The 17427-nt window shown below is 38.5% G+C and overlaps 1 protein-coding gene across 2 annotated transcripts in view; it reads right to left on the bottom strand.

Moving 5' to 3' along the window:
- The window catches only part of LOC119559699 (UDP-glycosyltransferase UGT5-like), a 254909-nt gene that overhangs the window by 86673 nt on the left and 150809 nt on the right, over positions 1-17427 (bottom strand). For both annotated transcript variants that reach the window (XM_037872761.1, XM_037872760.1), the window contains one exon: positions 11143-11326. In XM_037872761.1, the coding sequence (XP_037728689.1) occupies positions 11143-11326 (184 nt within the window). The remainder of the gene's footprint in view (positions 1-11142; positions 11327-17427) is intronic.

Below are 17427 nucleotides of genomic sequence, written 5' to 3'. Positions count from 1 at the left end.
CTATTTGCTTTAAGGCGCCTATACTGGGATGCAAACCTGATTTTACCTTCTTATTCCAGTAGATTACTCCTAATTAATTTAAACTTCCTAGCCAACCGCAGAACGATGCTTGGAACAGTCTTTATTTATAACCTTATTCGAGGCAAAATTGATAGCCCCGACTTTGTGGGCCAGCTAAACTTTTCTGTTCCATGCAGATTAACAAGAAACTACATTCCCCTAATTTTAAATCATTGTAGATCTAACTATGACTTGCATGAACCGTTCAGAGTATTATGTTTTGACTATAATAGACTTTGTCCTATTATCTCAAAATCTGACTCTCTACCTCTCTTAAAACGATTAACTTTAAAACTAAAGCACATACTTAGATCCTACTTTTTTTCCTCGAACTATATCTTAATTTTTTACGCGTCTATCATCTCGCGAATTTAATTCGTGCCGTACGGCACACGGCAGCGACTCTCGGTCGGTTTGGCGGGAGGTGAGGCCGTGGGATCCTGCGCGAAGAGAGAAAAAAAAAATTTCCCCTGAAGAGTCACTCGGCAAGGTGCACTGGGTAGTCGCTTTGGCATAACCCTCTCGTTTGGGAGGGAGACGGCGGCACCAGTGTCGACGATCAGCCGTATAGGATGTTTCTGTAAGAAGATCAAACAGGTAAATGTTGGCCTCCAATGGCACTACAGTTATTCGTAGCTTCGCCGAGCGTAGATTGTCTCCCGCGATGGTCATCTCGCATAGGGCTTGTAGTTTTTCGTTTCGCCGCGGTTGACGGCATTGGTGGCGTATCTCCGGATGGGTGTTCAGCAAACGTTCCGCCCAAAACGGTGTCCACGGGTTGTGAGTTCGGTTCCTCTCCTTCTGCAAGCAGCGGCGGCATCTCGGATGGAATCGGTTTCTTTTGGGACGGGCGGCGGTCCGTAGGCGATCTCGCCGGACGGCGGCTCCTGGGTCAGATGTAAATGGACGGCCTCCGCTTCTTCTGAAGGTGGGCTTGGGAACACGTCGGTCTGCGTAGGGTGGGTGCCTTCCGGGGTGCGGCAAACTCTCTTTCCTGAGGTTGAGCGGCACTCTCTTCAGGCGGCGACTTCGCCTCTCAGTTTATGCCAACGTGAGCCTCGCGTTCCTCTTCCAGGAGAGCCAACGGCTACGACAGCAACGTTCATCAATGCTGTGTCGGGGCGTAATCGGCACTGAGCTTCAATGCGGTACTCCATATCGAGAGCATCCGTAAGAGAGCGAGGGTTGCTGCTAATAATAGGGACCTAGTATCCCGTCTCGTGTATCCCGTCGATAAAACGCTGCAAGATGATGCTGTTGTAGGTGGCGGCTGGTAACTCACCAAACACTGCTCTGCCCAATCGTTCCAGCTCCATTGCAAAGTCCTCGAATGACTATCGTGCTCCCTGCATGCGATTGTGGAAGGAGTGAAAGCCGGTGAGCTTACTAATTGTAAAGTATTCGCGCATGGCGGCCGTCAGGGAGCTGTATGAGCTGAGAGTGGCTTCTGGTAGTGTAGTGTGAAAACGCTGAGGACACCCACGCAGACTTGTACGTTTGTTGCGCACACTGGGTTTAGACAACTTTCCACTCGAGCTCATCGCCGCAGGACTCTACTGCTCAACTACGACGGACCGTTCCGTCGATGTGCCAGGGTGTGGTCGCGACAAAGTAAGAAACAAGCCGCCTTGACTTAGCCGTGTGAAGCCCCCTGGATCTCAGCTACCTGTGTCTCAATTCGAAAATCCTTGAAGTCCCAATCCCGAACGTCGTAACGACGTAACGATCTTGCTCCTTGTAGGCTTTCCGAGGCACTGATTACGACAACTTGACTTGTGGTTGTTCACTTGTTGTTCTCGTGCGGCTGGTTGACTTAGTTCTTTGATAACTGACTGATCTTGTTGGATTGACTCCTCGTGATCGACTGATTCAGCTCCCAGAGCTCTGCGGCCTTATACAACGCATCCGGGAACCGTTATTTTCCTTTCGCGCACAGCCCGCTGGTACTTTCCACTCTAGGTCCGAAGTCCACGGATCCAGTTTGGCCTCTTTGTCCTAGACCCAAGGCTACCACCTGGAGTCCAATGTCTTGGCGGTATCCTGCTGAGCCTCCTGCGTCGTGTGGCATGTCATGAGGCGCGCCGTCTTGCTGCTGAGATGTGGCACTTCTTCTCATGGTCCAAGGTCCACGGCAGAGTCCAAGGTCCGGTGCGTTCCGATATTTCCTTTTGCACACGGCACCCTTACTCTGCCATCGAAGTCTCCACTCTCTCTCTCTCTCTCTCTCTTCAACTTTTAGTTCTCCAAACACTCCTTCTTCAACCTCTCGTTCTCCAAACTCTCTATCTCGAACTTCTCTTTCTCCGAATTCTTTTTTTCCAAACTCTCATTTGATTCAAGTTCTCACAGTGGTGCTATGGATATTTCTCTATATATCTCTACTTATCTCTAAGGATATATACAGTGGTCGGCATATGTATTTTGACAAAATAAAAGTTAAGTATACTCATAACTTGAATTTACTTCTTGTAAACTATAGGCATCAATGGAAAGGTAATTTCAATGCCGTTTGAATGATACAATACATTTCTTTACCCATTCAGTACTTATTGAAAAGGACGAATTTGTGTAAATCAACTTTGAACTTTTTAAAAAAAACTTTTTTCCTCGTCTTGAAAACTTAAATTTTTTGATGCAAAAAGTTTCTTCAAACAAAAATAATAGTAACTGCAAAAAGAATTTTTCAAATATCATTTTGCTTATATTTTTTATGAATTTTTGAAAATGCTTAAAAACAGGCATTTGAGCCATATTTTTGTCTTTTTCATACAAATTTTTTCCGACATTGTCACCTTCAAAAAATCATAAAAAATATAAGCAAAATGATATTTGAAAAATTCTTTTTGCAGTTACTATTATTTTTGTTTGAAGAAACTTTTTGCATCAAAAAATTTAAGTTTTCAAGACGAGGAAAAAAGTTTTTTTTTTAAATTTCAAAGTTGATTTACACAAATTCGTCCTTTTCAATAAGTACTGAATGGGTAAAGAAATGTATTGTATCATTCAAACGGCATTGAAATTACCTTTCCATTGATGCCTATAGTTTACAAGAAGTAAATTCAAGTTATGAGTATACTTAACTTTTATTTTGTCAAAATACATATGCCGACCAGTGTATTTTAAAACAGCGATAGCTAATGGGTTAAGCAAACAGAGATAAAGAGAGTTCGAGAGCTTTAGCTGCCAAGTTTTTACTCAACATTTCATATGGGCTCCAGACAACTTAAATAAGAACTTTAGGAAAAAAAATATATTTATATGCACCATAAGTCTTAAGATGTTTATATTATCGCCGTTTTTTGCAGAAATTAAGCTTAAGCTTCCCTAATTTGGAGAAAAGACTTAAAACAAAAAAAATGTTCCCCGTTTGTCCGATCACTATGATTTTTTGATCACGGCTATATCTATGGCATACTCGCTTAAGTTTTGTTTTAAAAGCTCTTGCATGCTTTTAAGTATTTTTCAAAAATTTTGTAACATTTTTTGCGTTATCTCGTCGAATTTTAGTTCACAAAGTCCAAGAGAGCGGGGGCAAAGAGAGCGGGACCAGTTACAACCAAAACACGAGATGACAGGATGGGTAAGGCTGCAAGGGAAGTGGATGGGGCAGTTAATTTTGAAAACACTTGTGTGTTTAAGTTTTTTAAGTTTTTTTTTAAACAAATAACAAAAAAAGGGTTCTAATTACCGTTAGCAATGAAACCGAACTAGAATAATTATTAAGAACCCAATAAGCGAATGCAAAACTATTTAATTTTTTTTTTAGTTTAAAGCTAGCATTTCGGGAACTTGAATGAATAAAGCAAACAAATCCGAAAACATTACTTTGTGCAATGTAAGCAATAAACATACATACACACATGTACAGCTACGGCAACAAAATTATCACCATTTAAAGAAAAGTCTTAAAAACTTAACAATACTGCGATCTGAAATTTTTTTGGTTGAAATACTCGTATATGGCTTTATATATTTTAAAGTAAAACAAAGGAGAACGCTATAGTCGAGTACCTCGACTATCAGATACCCGTTACTCAGCTAAAGGGACCAAAGGGTAATGGAGATATGCAAGCAGCAAAGCGAGATTGAAAGGCGACACCTACCGGCGGTAGACAGATTTAAGTGTTATGGGCGTTAGAATGGGCGTGGCATTTTTTGTTGGATCAATCGATAGGTATTGACGAGACCAACACATTTCAGTTAAAATTTTTATTCTAGCATCAAAACTGTAGGAGCCACAGTTTTGGGCGTTTTGTGGGCGTTAGAGTGGGCGTGGCACTCTGCTGAAACAAACTTGCGCTGCGTAAGAAGCTCAGGAATCTGCACGCCAAATCTCAATAGCCCAGCTCTATAGATTCCGAGATCTCAGCGTTTATCCGGACAGACGGACATGGCTAGATCGACTCGGCTAGTGATCCTGATCAAGAATATATATACTTTATGGGGTCGGAAACGCTTCCTTCTGCCTGTTACATATTTTCCGACGAATCTAGTATACCCTTTTACTCTACGAGTAACGGGTATAAAAATGTTGTTCTGAAGCTTGGGCCGCAACAACAACAATAACAACGAACGGCAATACTAGACCTCAGAATCTTTCCTTGGGAAAATTGTTGTGTGGCTCTTTCAAAATATCTCAAGGGCTGTTATTTTCTTACGTTTCTGCAAAGAATTTCGATGTGTTTTTGAAATTTGTTTTGGTTTATAATCGTGGTAAAGCATCCAAAATAAATTTATTTTGTATTAATATCAAAGTGAACATGTTGATCCTATATGGGTTTACATTATGATATGGTATGATACCATGATACTAGCTTCACTATGATAATTCTTTGCAAATGTTTATTTTGGAGTCAATTTTGAATTTGTGGATTGTCTGATGTTAATTTAAAGGCTCTTTCATCTAAGCATGGACAATTTTCAACTCCAGACCATAAAATGGGTTTCCCTCCTATTGTGGACCTTATTTAAAACTCGTCCTTCAATTTAATCTATGCTTTGTAGTCTAGGGGGATTTTTTCATCTAAGCATAGGCAATTTTAAACTCCAAACCATAAAATGGGTTTACCTCTTATTTCGAACCTTATTTAAGACTCGTCCTTCAAATTCAACCATGCATTTGAGGGAGATATAAAAAAATATTGGTTTTTAATTTAACATACAAATTTAGATATTTCTGAATTATTTCAATTGTTAAAAATAGTTTTATGGAGACATAACAGTGTTAAAATCTTTCCTAAGACTTTGAAGAACAGTTTCTTAAACGCCGACAAAGTCGGGGTATGAAAGCCAGTACATATATACACAGAGAGAATTCTGACGTTCTTATCTAGTAGAAAATGTTTTTCATAACTTAACAACTTCTTCTGGGCTAAAAATGTTCTCAATATGCTCGAATTAAATTGAATTAGTTCTTAAAATCTATTTAAGTCAAAAATATTATGAATATAAGAACATAAACCCCCTAAATGAAGTTGATTTTTGACTCAAAGTTAGATCAAGTTAAGATGCTTATAAATCAAGCACAAAATGTTTTTCAAAAATCAGAATGAGTAGAATTTGTTATAAACCAAGTCTAGAGAGGGGGTGGAACGAAGTCGATAGGGACTTTTATAAGATTTTTCACAGTCCTGATTAGCCAAGAGGTTAGACCATCCGCCTGCCTCTCCAAAGGTTGTGAGCTAAATTGGCAGTACGTTTTTTTTAAATTTTATTTATATTGTACGTTTTTATTTGATTATTAAACAGTGAGTATTTTACAAAAACAAGGAACCGATTATTTAAACAAATCGTTACAATATAAAAATTAAAAAATTTTACGATACGGGCAGAGCTTTTAGTCTACCTTTTCACACGCGAGATTTGGTCAGATGTTAGACGCCACGCCCACTCTAACGCCCGCCGCCGACCACATAACCGCATATTGAGATTGGGGGTTGGTGGCGCATTACAATATCCCTTTGCTGCTTGTACATTTACAACTCCCTTTTGCTTCGTTTATCTGAGTAACGGGTATTTAATAGTCAAGGCACTCGACTACAGCATTCTTCATAGCTTTTTTTTGGAGCAGACCATACTATGTAGATAAAATTACTCCACAATTACTACGGCTACTGCTCTCAGCAGTGCTATGGTTAATATGCTGTAGTATTTTCAGTGTAATATTATTATATGTAATAAAATTTAAAGCACTCGATTTGAAGATCAGTAAAAATATTCTCTAATAACTAAATAGGATTGCTTACTATGTTAACTTAAGTTATGAATATAAACAAGAGAGAACGCTATAGTCGATGATATCGGCTTTCAAATACCCGTTACTCAGCTAAAAAGAGTGCGAGAGGAATGGACATATTCTTGCTTGTAGCTAGCGCCACATAGCCAAAAACAACAAATAGCCAATAGCGCCTTGAGTGGTTTAGTGGCGAAATAGTGAAAACAGCTGATTTGCTACATGTGGTGTGCAATCTCGATTGAATTTACAAAATTTGGACTATTACTTGGTATACTTTTTGATAAATATTCAAATTTCAATAATTTGTTGGCATGTAGATGAGTGTTGAGACTAAAAACCAATTCTCATTTAAATTGTAACAAAATGTTAACAAATGTGGGCGCTAGACGGGTCTTAGCGTTATGGATGGGCGTTCGAATGGGCGTGGCAAACTGCTGGAGCAAACTTGCATTGCAGGATCGATCTAGCCGACTCGGCTAGGGATCCTGATCAAGAATATAAATACTTTATAGAATCTTTATACTATAGTTTAAGTGTTGATACGGCTCCATATAAAATTCATTTTGTAGTATTTTTAAAATGCTCTGCTCTAGGCTTCAACCAAATTACTCCCGTAGCAATAACAAATAGTAATAACTACATATATAGCATAGCCTTTTGAACCCTGATTTTCTGTCCAAAAAATTCTTACACCCAGAAAAAAATCCGTTCGAAACGTTCAAAAAACAAGACCAAACGGGGTTAAAAAGTGCGTAAGCCCGTTTGTTGAAAATTCATGAACAGTAGTTCATAATATTCGACCGAAAATTTAGGGTTGGGTTCCGAACGAATGGTGACAGTTTAAGAACATTTCGGGCTTAACTTGAGATCATCAAAAACTCAAAAAAACGAGGTTTGTGTACATGTACATGATAGACTTTCTGGACGCCTGGTAGAGATTTATTTAATATGTTTTGTTATTGCTAGAATTTTATGTATTTTGGTTATTTTGCTGATGACAAAGACAATTTATTTATTAATAGAAGTACATATAAACATTACAAAAAATATTTTAATAAAACTTCCCATATGCCAAAGGCGGACGCTCTAGCAGCTGGACCACCGAGCGAATTTTTGGGGTGCGGACAATCGGGACACTAGACCTACATACATGTTTTCATGAACGGTGTTGATGATTTAAGAACGGCGTTCTCCCCATTTCTGTCAAGGCATTTTTCAGTGAAGCGTTCACAATTCATGATTTGACCACGCGGCGTTCGTGTTTTATGAACGGAACTTAGCAAACGGATTGTTGTCAAATCATGATAAATGTTCTTGATTTTGTTCGTTCTTTTTTTTCTGGGTGTACTTGAAAGCGGTATTTTGTTCTCGAGATTGGCATATACTTACTTAATTAATTTACTTAATTTAAGCTCGAAATACTTGATTATTTTCTCTGAGTGTATAAAAGATCAACAGCATGTAGATGCTAGAGAATCTTGCACATCGCACGAGTACTTCCACGACCACTCGAACGCCCATAACCTGCCCAAAGCTTATGCGCCCACATTTTCTAAGACTTAAATTAAAAACAAGGAAGAACGCTATAGTCGAGTACCTCGACTATCAGATACCCGTTACTCAGATAAAGGTACCAAAGGGAAATGGAGATTTGCAAGCAGCAAAGCGAGATTGAAATGCGCCACCTATCGGCGGTAGACAGATTTAAGCGTTATGGGCGTTAGAGTGGGCGTGGCAAATTTTTTTGGGTCAATCGATAGGTTTTGACGAGACCAATACAGTTCAGTTAAAATTATGTATCTAGAATGAAAATTGTGGGCGCCACAGGCTTTGGCGTTTTGTTGGCGTTAGAGTGGGCGTGGCATATTTGCGTAACAAACTTGCGCTGCGCACAAGGCTACGGAATCTAAATCTGAGATCCCAATTCTCTATCCTTGATAGTTTCCGAGATATCCACGTACATTCTTACGATTTTTTGAAGTTTGTGGGCGGTTTGTGGGCGTAAAAGTGGGCGTAAAAGTGGGCGTGGTAAACCTTTTTTTTTATCAATCGATAGGTATTGATGAGAACAATACATTTCAGTTAAAATTTTTATTCTAGCATCAAAACTGTAGGAGCCACAGTTTTGGGCGGTTTGTGGGCGTTAGAGTGGGCGTGGCACTCTACTGAAACAAACTTGCGCTGCGTAAGAAGCTCAGGAACCTGCACGCCAAATCTCAATAGCCTAGCCCTCATAGTTTCCGAGATCGAGTGGGCGTGGCATATTCGCGTAACAAACTTGCGCTGCGTACAAGGCTACGGAATCTAAATCGGAGAACTTAGTTCTCTAGCTTTGATAGTTTTCGAGATATCCACGTCATATTTACGATTTTTTAAGTTTGTGGGCGGTTTGTGGGCGTTAAAGTGGGCGTGGCAAACTTTTTTTTTGGGTCAATCGATAGGTATTGATGCGAACAACACATTTCAGTTAAAATTTTTATTCTACCATCAAAACTGTAGGAGCCACAGACTTGGGCGGTTTGTGGACGTTAGAGTGGGCGTGGTACTCTGCTGAAACAACCTTGCGCTGCGCAAGAATCTCAGGAATGTGCATGCTTAATTCCAGTATTGTTGCTCTTATAGTTTCCGAGATCTCAGCGTTCATACGGACAGACGGACATGGCTAGATCGACTCGTCTAGTGATCCTGATCAAGAACATATATACTTTTTGGGGTCGGAAACGCTTCCTTCTGCCTGTTACATACTTTCTGACGAATCTAGTATACCCTTTTACTCTTCGAGTATATAACTATACTCGCATTTCAAAAGTTGCCACGACTTATTTTAAATTTTACAACATATAGGAGCAGAAGCAATAAGCTTTTTTATTATCTGTTGTTAAAATAAAAAACCTACATTACGCGAGAAAGGAGTGTGCTTAATGAGAGTAAAAGCGTATAGTACAATCGTCGGAAAGTATGTAACAGGTAGAAGGAAGCGGTTCCGACCCCATAAAGTATATATATTCTTGATCAGCATCACTAGACGAGTCGATCTAGACATGTCCGTCCGTCCGGATGAACGCCTAAAAACCTCGGAAACTACAAAAGCTAGAAAGTTGGAATTTGGTATGTAGGTTCCTAAGCTTTTTACGCAGCGCAAGTTTGTTTCAGCATAAAGCCCATAACGCTTAAGTCTGTCTGCCCACATAACCATATATTGAGATCGCGGATAGGTGGCGCATTTCAATCTCGCCTTGCTGCTTGCATATCGCCATTTCCCGTTGGTCCCCTTTGCTGACTATGCTACTATAGCGTTCTTCCATGCTTAGTAATATCTTCTTGTGTAAAGAGTGTGATCGGAAAAAATTTGTAATATAAGTAAATTCTGTAGGTCACATAACTCAATAAGTGGGCCAACATCGGTTATTTGTATTCCTTGCTATATCGCGGAACCTGTTCGATTTTGTGTTCCTGTGTAAATCGACCGTTTGGTTAACAAGCTAAATTTAATTAACTAAGAAATGTATAAACCAAAAATATCCCTATTTATTTTGCATCCTAGTGATTTTAAACTTACAATTTCAATTAAAATTACATATTTTGGAAAGAAAGATAATAAGAAAAGATGATAATCTTCCTTTTCAAAATATGTAATTTAAAATTTAAAAAAATATAATAATAAAAAATCTTTACTTTATTTTTAAATCCTTTTTATGAGCTGTTTATGGCACTACCAGACATAGCGACTGCTTGTAAGGGCCCCAAATGATTCCCCTTTTCAAAATATATAATTGTTCTCGTAGAGTAAAAGGATATATTAGATTCGTCGCAAAGTATGTAATAGGTGAAAGAAAGCGTTTCCGACCTTATAATGTATATATATTCTTGATCAGGATCACAATCCGAGTCGATCTAGCCATGTCCGAGTGTTGGTTTGTCCATATGAACGCTGAGTCTCGGAAATTATAAGAGCTGGAAAGTGTGCACTTGCCATGTTGATTCTTGAGCTTCTTTGGCAGCGCAAGATTTTTTCAGCAGGATGCCGCGCTGGACGGTAAAAGACTTTGTGTTGATTATTCATATCCATCTACATGTCTAAAATTTTTCAAATCGGAACATTCTTTAAAAAGTTATAGGCAATTTAAAATTTAAGTCTTGGCGACTGTCGCTTTGCTGCTGGAATATCTCCATCTCTCTTGCACTCACCTTAACTGAGTGACAGGTGTTTGATAGTCGATGGCATCGACTATTGCGTCCTTTCTTGTTTTGAATTTACGCAAACTGTGAGAATCTTAAACTCTTATCCTACACTTAATTTTGCTCCTTTAACCCTTTTTTGTGCTGTTTGGGGCACTGGTAGACATAGCGACTGCTTGGGAAAACCTAGTACTCAATGAAATGTTGTGCAAAAATGTTGCTGCTGTAGCTTTTACGGTTTGGGCTGTGGGCATATCCCCTTAATTTATCGTCTTTCAATGTATAAATCGTTAGGAACTAAATTGGTGTTCTCTTAAATAATGCTTTATTGTTGGCGAATATCTGTAAGAAGTATATTTTAACACACCTTCTTTTAAAGTATGGGACAAATCAAGATTTCCTTTAAGGCAAAGACGAGGAAAAAAGTTTAAAAAGTAGATTTTTACACAAATTCGTCCTTTTTAATAAGTACTGAATGTGTTAAGAAATGTATTGTATCATTCAAACGGCATTTAAATTACCTTTCCATTGATGCCAAAGTTAACAAGAAGTAAGTTCAAATTATGAGTATATTTAGCTTTTGTTTTGTGAAAATACTTATGACCACCCCTGTAGTTGGAGGAGATTTCTGTCTATATGGGTAAAAAACAATTTAAATTTAAACTTACTTCAAACGCGTAACGCAATCCGTCCCACGGCTTAATAGGCATTTCTCCAGCCATTCGTGCACCCAACAGATCCCAATTGGTATAGTTGTGAATATATTCAACAAGTCCAGCTGGTGTTACCTCCTGCAGACCTTCAATATTAAAATCAGCAGGAAATCCACTTATGAAGGTAATATTGTGTCCTCTGAAACCAAGGTTATCTGTTATTCAAGGATCTTCTTTATTAAAAATATACAAATAGTAAATAAATTTAAATTTTAAGGAGTTGTTCTGTATAGATGTGCTTTGACTAACATTTAAGTTCTAAGAGGTATATTGCGAGCACAGCGATCTAAAAATTAAATACGAGATAAGATGGTTTTCCGGTTTAATTCACGTAAAGCAAAAATGAACTGTTTCTGTACCGATTCGATAAAGTCCGAATTTTAAGCGTATATTCAAATATTGACAAACCAGATAAATTTATTCGTGTTTCAAGGTGTACTGAAATTCTCTTGGCCAAAGTTTTACAAATGCCAAAACCTTTTTTTGCTTTTGATTATAATGCCAATCTGATCAGTGAAGTTTGAGTTATTGTTGTTACGGAATTGATACGTTCACGATCACTCGTTCTAATAGAATCCCTAGTAAAGAAAAGATTCTTCCGATCAAAGGACATGTAGCTATACGTAGAGTTATTCAAGAACAGCAAATTTACAATGCACAAAGAATGCAGAGAACAAGAGAAAAAAGAACTACTTAAGGCGAGTCATTTATGAAGATTGCAAAGAGAAGAGGTCCTAGGTTGCTCCCTTGGGGAACACCAAAGGTTACGTGAACATGGTTATAGATTGATCTTTTAAAATCTACTCTCTGGCTCCGACTCGATAAATACGTTGATATCCATTTATTTAACGTGATCGAAAATTTCACTGGTCATACTAGAGCTGATAGGAATAACATATGTAATTTTAATAGAAGTTATAGCGCGAAAATATAACTGGTTACATGATGTTTTTACAAAATTTTTATGGAAAGTCCCCAATGTTTCGGAAAGTAATAAATGACTTCCAAGAAACCAACAAGAGTTCAAACTTGTGTTTGGTATGTGTCGTCGGCCAACTCCCTTGACGCTACGAATATTGGCGACGAGCACCCTGTTGTGTTTTCCCGGTATGATCCGACCTAGATTACATCGTTGTGGTGGCATAATGTGTTCATATATTATAACCATGACACCAAGGGAAATATTTGGTGTTGCTTCATAGTTGTAGTTCTTGAATGTGTTCCAGTGACCAGCGACGCCAGATTTGATCCTTAATGACACAGACTCGTCGCCAACGCTCTAGATTCTCAATCTTATGGTCTGTCTCTGGCGGATCAAGTAGTAAAGGCCCAGGGTGATGAAGAGGTCGTTTGAAGCCAAAGAAAGTGGCGATAGCGGAGTAGAGTTCAGAATCAACTCGGCATCTTAAGAATGGTTTCGGAGGGATAAGCCGAGCCTTGGGAAGTTGACCCTTGATTTGGTTGAGTAAAACCGGGACTCGTCGAGCATTGACAATCCAAAACTGTAATCTGTAATTAGGCCGACAAGCGTCTTTGGGTCTGCACGGAAGATTTTTAGATGGATATAACGCATATAGTGGTCTACATATTGTTGTTGCTTGAAATTAAGATTTGATGTTCTTGGCTGTCGGGAACATTGGCGTGCTCTTAATGACCGCCTTCTCTGTTCAGCTCAAAGTGAAGACTTTTTTTTTAAAGGAGACCAAGATTTTTATACCCGTTACTCGTAGAGTAAAAGAGTATACTAGACTCGTCGGAAAGTATGTAACAGGCAGAAGGAAGCGTTTCCGACCCCATAAAGTATATATATTCTTGATCAGGATGATCTTGATCAGCCGAGTCGATCTAGCCATGTCCGTCTGTCCGTCTGTCCGTATGAACGCTGAGATCTCAGAAGCTATTAGAGCTACAATACTGGGATTAGGCATGCAGATTCCTGAGACTCCTGCGCAGCGCAAGTTTGTTTCAGCAGAGTGCCACGCCCAAAACTGTGGCTCCTACAGTTTTGATGCTAGAATAAAAATTTTAACTGAAATGTATTGTTCTCATCAATACCTATCGATTGACCTAAAAAAAGTTTGCCACGTCCACTTTAACGCCCACAAACCGCCCACAAACTTCAAAAAATCGTAAATATGAACGTGGATATCTCAGAAACTATCAAAGATTGAAAATTGGGATCTCAGATTTAGATTCCGTCGTTTTGTACGCAGCGCAAGTTTGTTACTGCTTGCTTTTTCAACCTCTTCATCAGGCTCCTCACAATGCACAAAGAATGCAGAAAACAAGAGAAAAAAGAACTACTTACGGCGAGTCATTTATGAAGATTGCAAAGAGAAGAGGTCCTAGGTTGCTCCCTTGGGGAACACCAAAGGTCACGTGAACATGGTTATAGATTGATCTTTTAAAATCTACTCTCTGGCTCCGGCTCGATAAATACGTTGATATCCATTTATTTAACGTGATCGAAAATTTCACTGGTCATACTAGAGCTGATAGGAATAACATATGTAATTTTAATAGAAGTTATAGCGCGAAAATATAACTGGTTACATGATGTATTTACAAAATTTTTATGGGAAGTCCCTAATGTTTCGGAAAGTAATAAATGACTTCCAAGAAACCAACAAGAGTTCAAACTTGTGTTTGGTATGTGTCGTCGGCCAACTCCCTTGACGCTACGAATATTGGCGACGAGCACCCTGTTGTGTTTTCCCGGTATGATCCGACCTAGATTACATCGTTGTGGTGGCATAATGTGTTCATATATTATAACCATGACACCAACGGAAATATTTGGTGTTGCTTCATAGTTGTAGTTCTTGAATGTGTTCCAGTGACCAGCGACGCCAGATTTGATCCTTAATGACACAGACTCGTCGCCAACGCTCTAGATTCTCAATCTTAATGTCTGTCTCTGGCGGATCAAGTAGTAAAGGCCCAGGGTGATGATGAGGTCGTTTGAAGCCAAAGAAAGTGGCGATAGCGGAGTAGAGTTCAGAATCAACTCGGCATCTTAAGAATGGTTTCGGAGGGATAAGCCGAGCCTTGGGAAGTTGACCCTTGATTTGGTTGAGTAAAACCGGGACTCGTCGAGCATTGACAATCCAAAACTGTAATCTGTAATTAGGCCGACAAGCGTCTTTGGGTCTGCACGGAAGATTTTTAGATGGATATAACGCATATAGTGGTCTACATATTGTTGTTGCTTGAAATTAAGATTTGATGTTCTTGGCTGTCGGGAACATTGGCGTGCTCTTAATGACCGCCTTCTCTGTTCAGCTCAAAGTGAAGACTTTTTTTTTAAAGGAGACCAAGATTTTTATACCCGTTACTCGTAGAGTAAAAGAGTATACTAGACTCGTCGGAAAGTATGTAACAGGCAGAAGGAAGCGTTTCCGACCCCATAAAGTATATATATTCTTGATCAGGATGATCTTGATCAGCCGAGTCGATCTAGCCATGTCCGTCTGTCCGTCTGTCCGTATGAACGCTGAGATCTCAGAAGCTATTAGAGCTACAATACTGGGATTAGGCATGCAGATTCCTGAGACTCCTGCGCAGCGCAAGTTTGTTTCAGCAGAGTGCCACGCCCAAAACTGTGGCTCCAACAGTTTTGATGCTAGAATAAAAATTTTAACTGAAATGTATTGTTCTCATCAATACCTATCGATTGACCTAAAAAAAGTTTGCCACGTCCACTTTAACGCCCACAAACCGCCCACAAACTTCAAAAAATCGTAAATATGAACGTGGATATCTCAGAAACTATCAAAGATTGAAAATTGGGATCTCAGATTTAGATTCCGTCGTTTTGTACGCAGCGCAAGTTTGTTACTGCTTGCTTTTTCAACCTCTTCATCAGGCTCCTCACGCTTGTCTGCTGTCCACTGAGTTTGATCCAACCGCAGAAATTCGTGTCCGTCGAACTATCGCCTTTGGCACCGCCACAGTACAGTCTCTCGAGATTAAATGTGCAGGATTGAGGTGCCCTTAGTGGCAAGGAGTTGTTTCTTCTTCCGTCGCGGAGTGTGGAATGTTTTTTTGCAAAGGTATAAATAACCTTGTGGTCATACATTTTTTGGCAGTCACTTTTTATAAAATATTTTTTATTAAAATTGCGTTCGAAAAAGCGAACAGAAATCGTGAATACGTAAAAACCAAAAAGGCCTTAACAATAGTAAAGAACTTAACTTAATTCAAGGTTTTTTTTAATTATTCTGTAAGTTCATATCGATATTTCACTCATCGGAACACGCCAGCAGCAACGTATCATGTATCAAGAAATGGTAGCTTACTATTTTTACGCTCCCTTTTTACTTATGATGATTGAAGAATCTTTGCATCATGATAAGTATCGTGCGTTTAGCAAAAGTATCATAAGAATTCCATCAGTGATCTGTTCTGCTTGTTCTGCTGAACGGGGCTACTAACAATTGAAGTATAATTTTTGCGACGATAACGACTGGCATTACTAAGCCCAATGTGTCAAGATATGAAGACGCGACCGACATGATAGTGTGTTTGGAAACTATATCCGAGTTTTTCTGAGGAAGAACAGAGAAAAAGAATATAATTCTTCGATAGTACCATTTTAAGTCCAGGGTGCTGGTAACTGAATCGTCCCCCAAGTTTATATCTTTTACAGTGCAAACGTTGATAAAGTCCTTGTGGCTAGAATTTTATTTTGCCAAATGAAAGTGTACCTTTTTAAAAATTGTATAGATTTCCTGCCTTATTTGAAACAATGATTTCACGGTTCTGGCACCGGATAAAAAAGCGTTCTACATTAATCGATGATTTTATGGCTTAGTGTTGAGTTCAAAGTACGAAGTAAGCAGCAATGGTGTAACGATGTATGCAAAAATTTAGGTTAAGTCTGCAATGATCAGGTTGAATAGTTAGACCTACTTAAAGTAAATATTTTAGACATTTTTGCGAACTTGAATGCATATTTCGAATACTACAGCAGGCTATGTCGACGTACTATTTGGTATAAGTACGCAATTATACGGTGTGTCGAAAGGAGCTTCGTCGAGTTTGGGTTGATAAACCATACTAATGTGACCCAGGTCTTGAAACTTATGCAAAAATTCAATTATTGGTGAATTACGTCACACGATGGGGCGACTTAAAGAAATACCCTGCCAAAATGTTTTTTTTAAGATTTTCAAATTTGTTGAATAGCACCTTAAGAAACAACTAAGTGATGATTAGTTATCTTGCTACAGGTTTTCAAAGTTCTTGATTCAAAATAGAAATTAATTATAAATTGCATTTTTATACTTTTTTGAAGTTGTTCTTAGAGAAAGAAAGCTTCTTATTTAAATTAACGAATTTTTAGCACAACAAAAAAAATTTTGCAGTTCAAATTAATTTTTTTTAAATAGTTAACAAAATCATGTTATTTTTTTGGATATTGTTATACTAAAAGTAGTGTTCCGGGCATAGCCCGCACTTAATATTTATTTTAAAACAACTTCTAATATTTAACTAATAAGTTTTAAAGAATTAGCCTTCTTTTTTGTGCCTCTTCTGAGAAAATCATCTTTAATTTAACAAACAGTTTTTCGTTTTTTCAAATATCGTCAGCCTTTGTTCTTGGCACGCACTTACAACATAGATCCCTAGTTGTAATACAAATCAGCTGTGTCAAGTTTCTTTGATTTTTTTTTTGCTGCAAGCGTTTCAATCAATGAATTCAAGTCCAAATCTAATTTTTTCATAATAGAAAGTGCTGCCGGAGGTTTTTACAGTGTGCTTCTCGCGTCAAACATGTTCTTATAATTGTGCTGTATTAGAGTCTTAGAGCTATGGTGATGTCTTAGATTTGTGAAAAAATAGTATTATCAAATTGTTTGTAAGGTCTTACGTTACATGTGTGTGTCTTAAGCAAAGCAAAGATTAAATTAACTAAAATGTATTTTAAACAGAACTACCGTTTCTCTGACTCGCCGAGAGCTTTTTCTCATCATGCAAAGGACTGTGTGAGAATCGTTTCATGAAAAGTTTATGCACTTTGAAAACTATTTATGCGAATATACGAGGGCAACGGCTCAGAACTCGGTTAATCTGAAAGGCAAGCTCAAAATGTTTATTTCAGAACGCGAGCATATAGAGTGGAAGACCTTTTTCTCAAGGCAAATCAGGCATAGCTAGATATTGTCATACCATTAGTTTGCGAGCTTTGACGAAATCGTTTGAAGAATCAGCCAACCGAACCAAGCTTCGAAAAACCCA

The sequence above is a fragment of the Drosophila subpulchrella genome, unplaced genomic scaffold (assembly GCF_014743375.2).
Source record: "Drosophila subpulchrella strain 33 F10 #4 breed RU33 unplaced genomic scaffold, RU_Dsub_v1.1 Primary Assembly Seq33, whole genome shotgun sequence".
Classification (NCBI taxonomy): Eukaryota; Metazoa; Arthropoda; class Insecta; order Diptera; family Drosophilidae; genus Drosophila; species Drosophila subpulchrella.
Note: the sequence above shows the minus strand (reverse complement) of the source record. Positions and strands in the feature narration are given on the sequence as shown.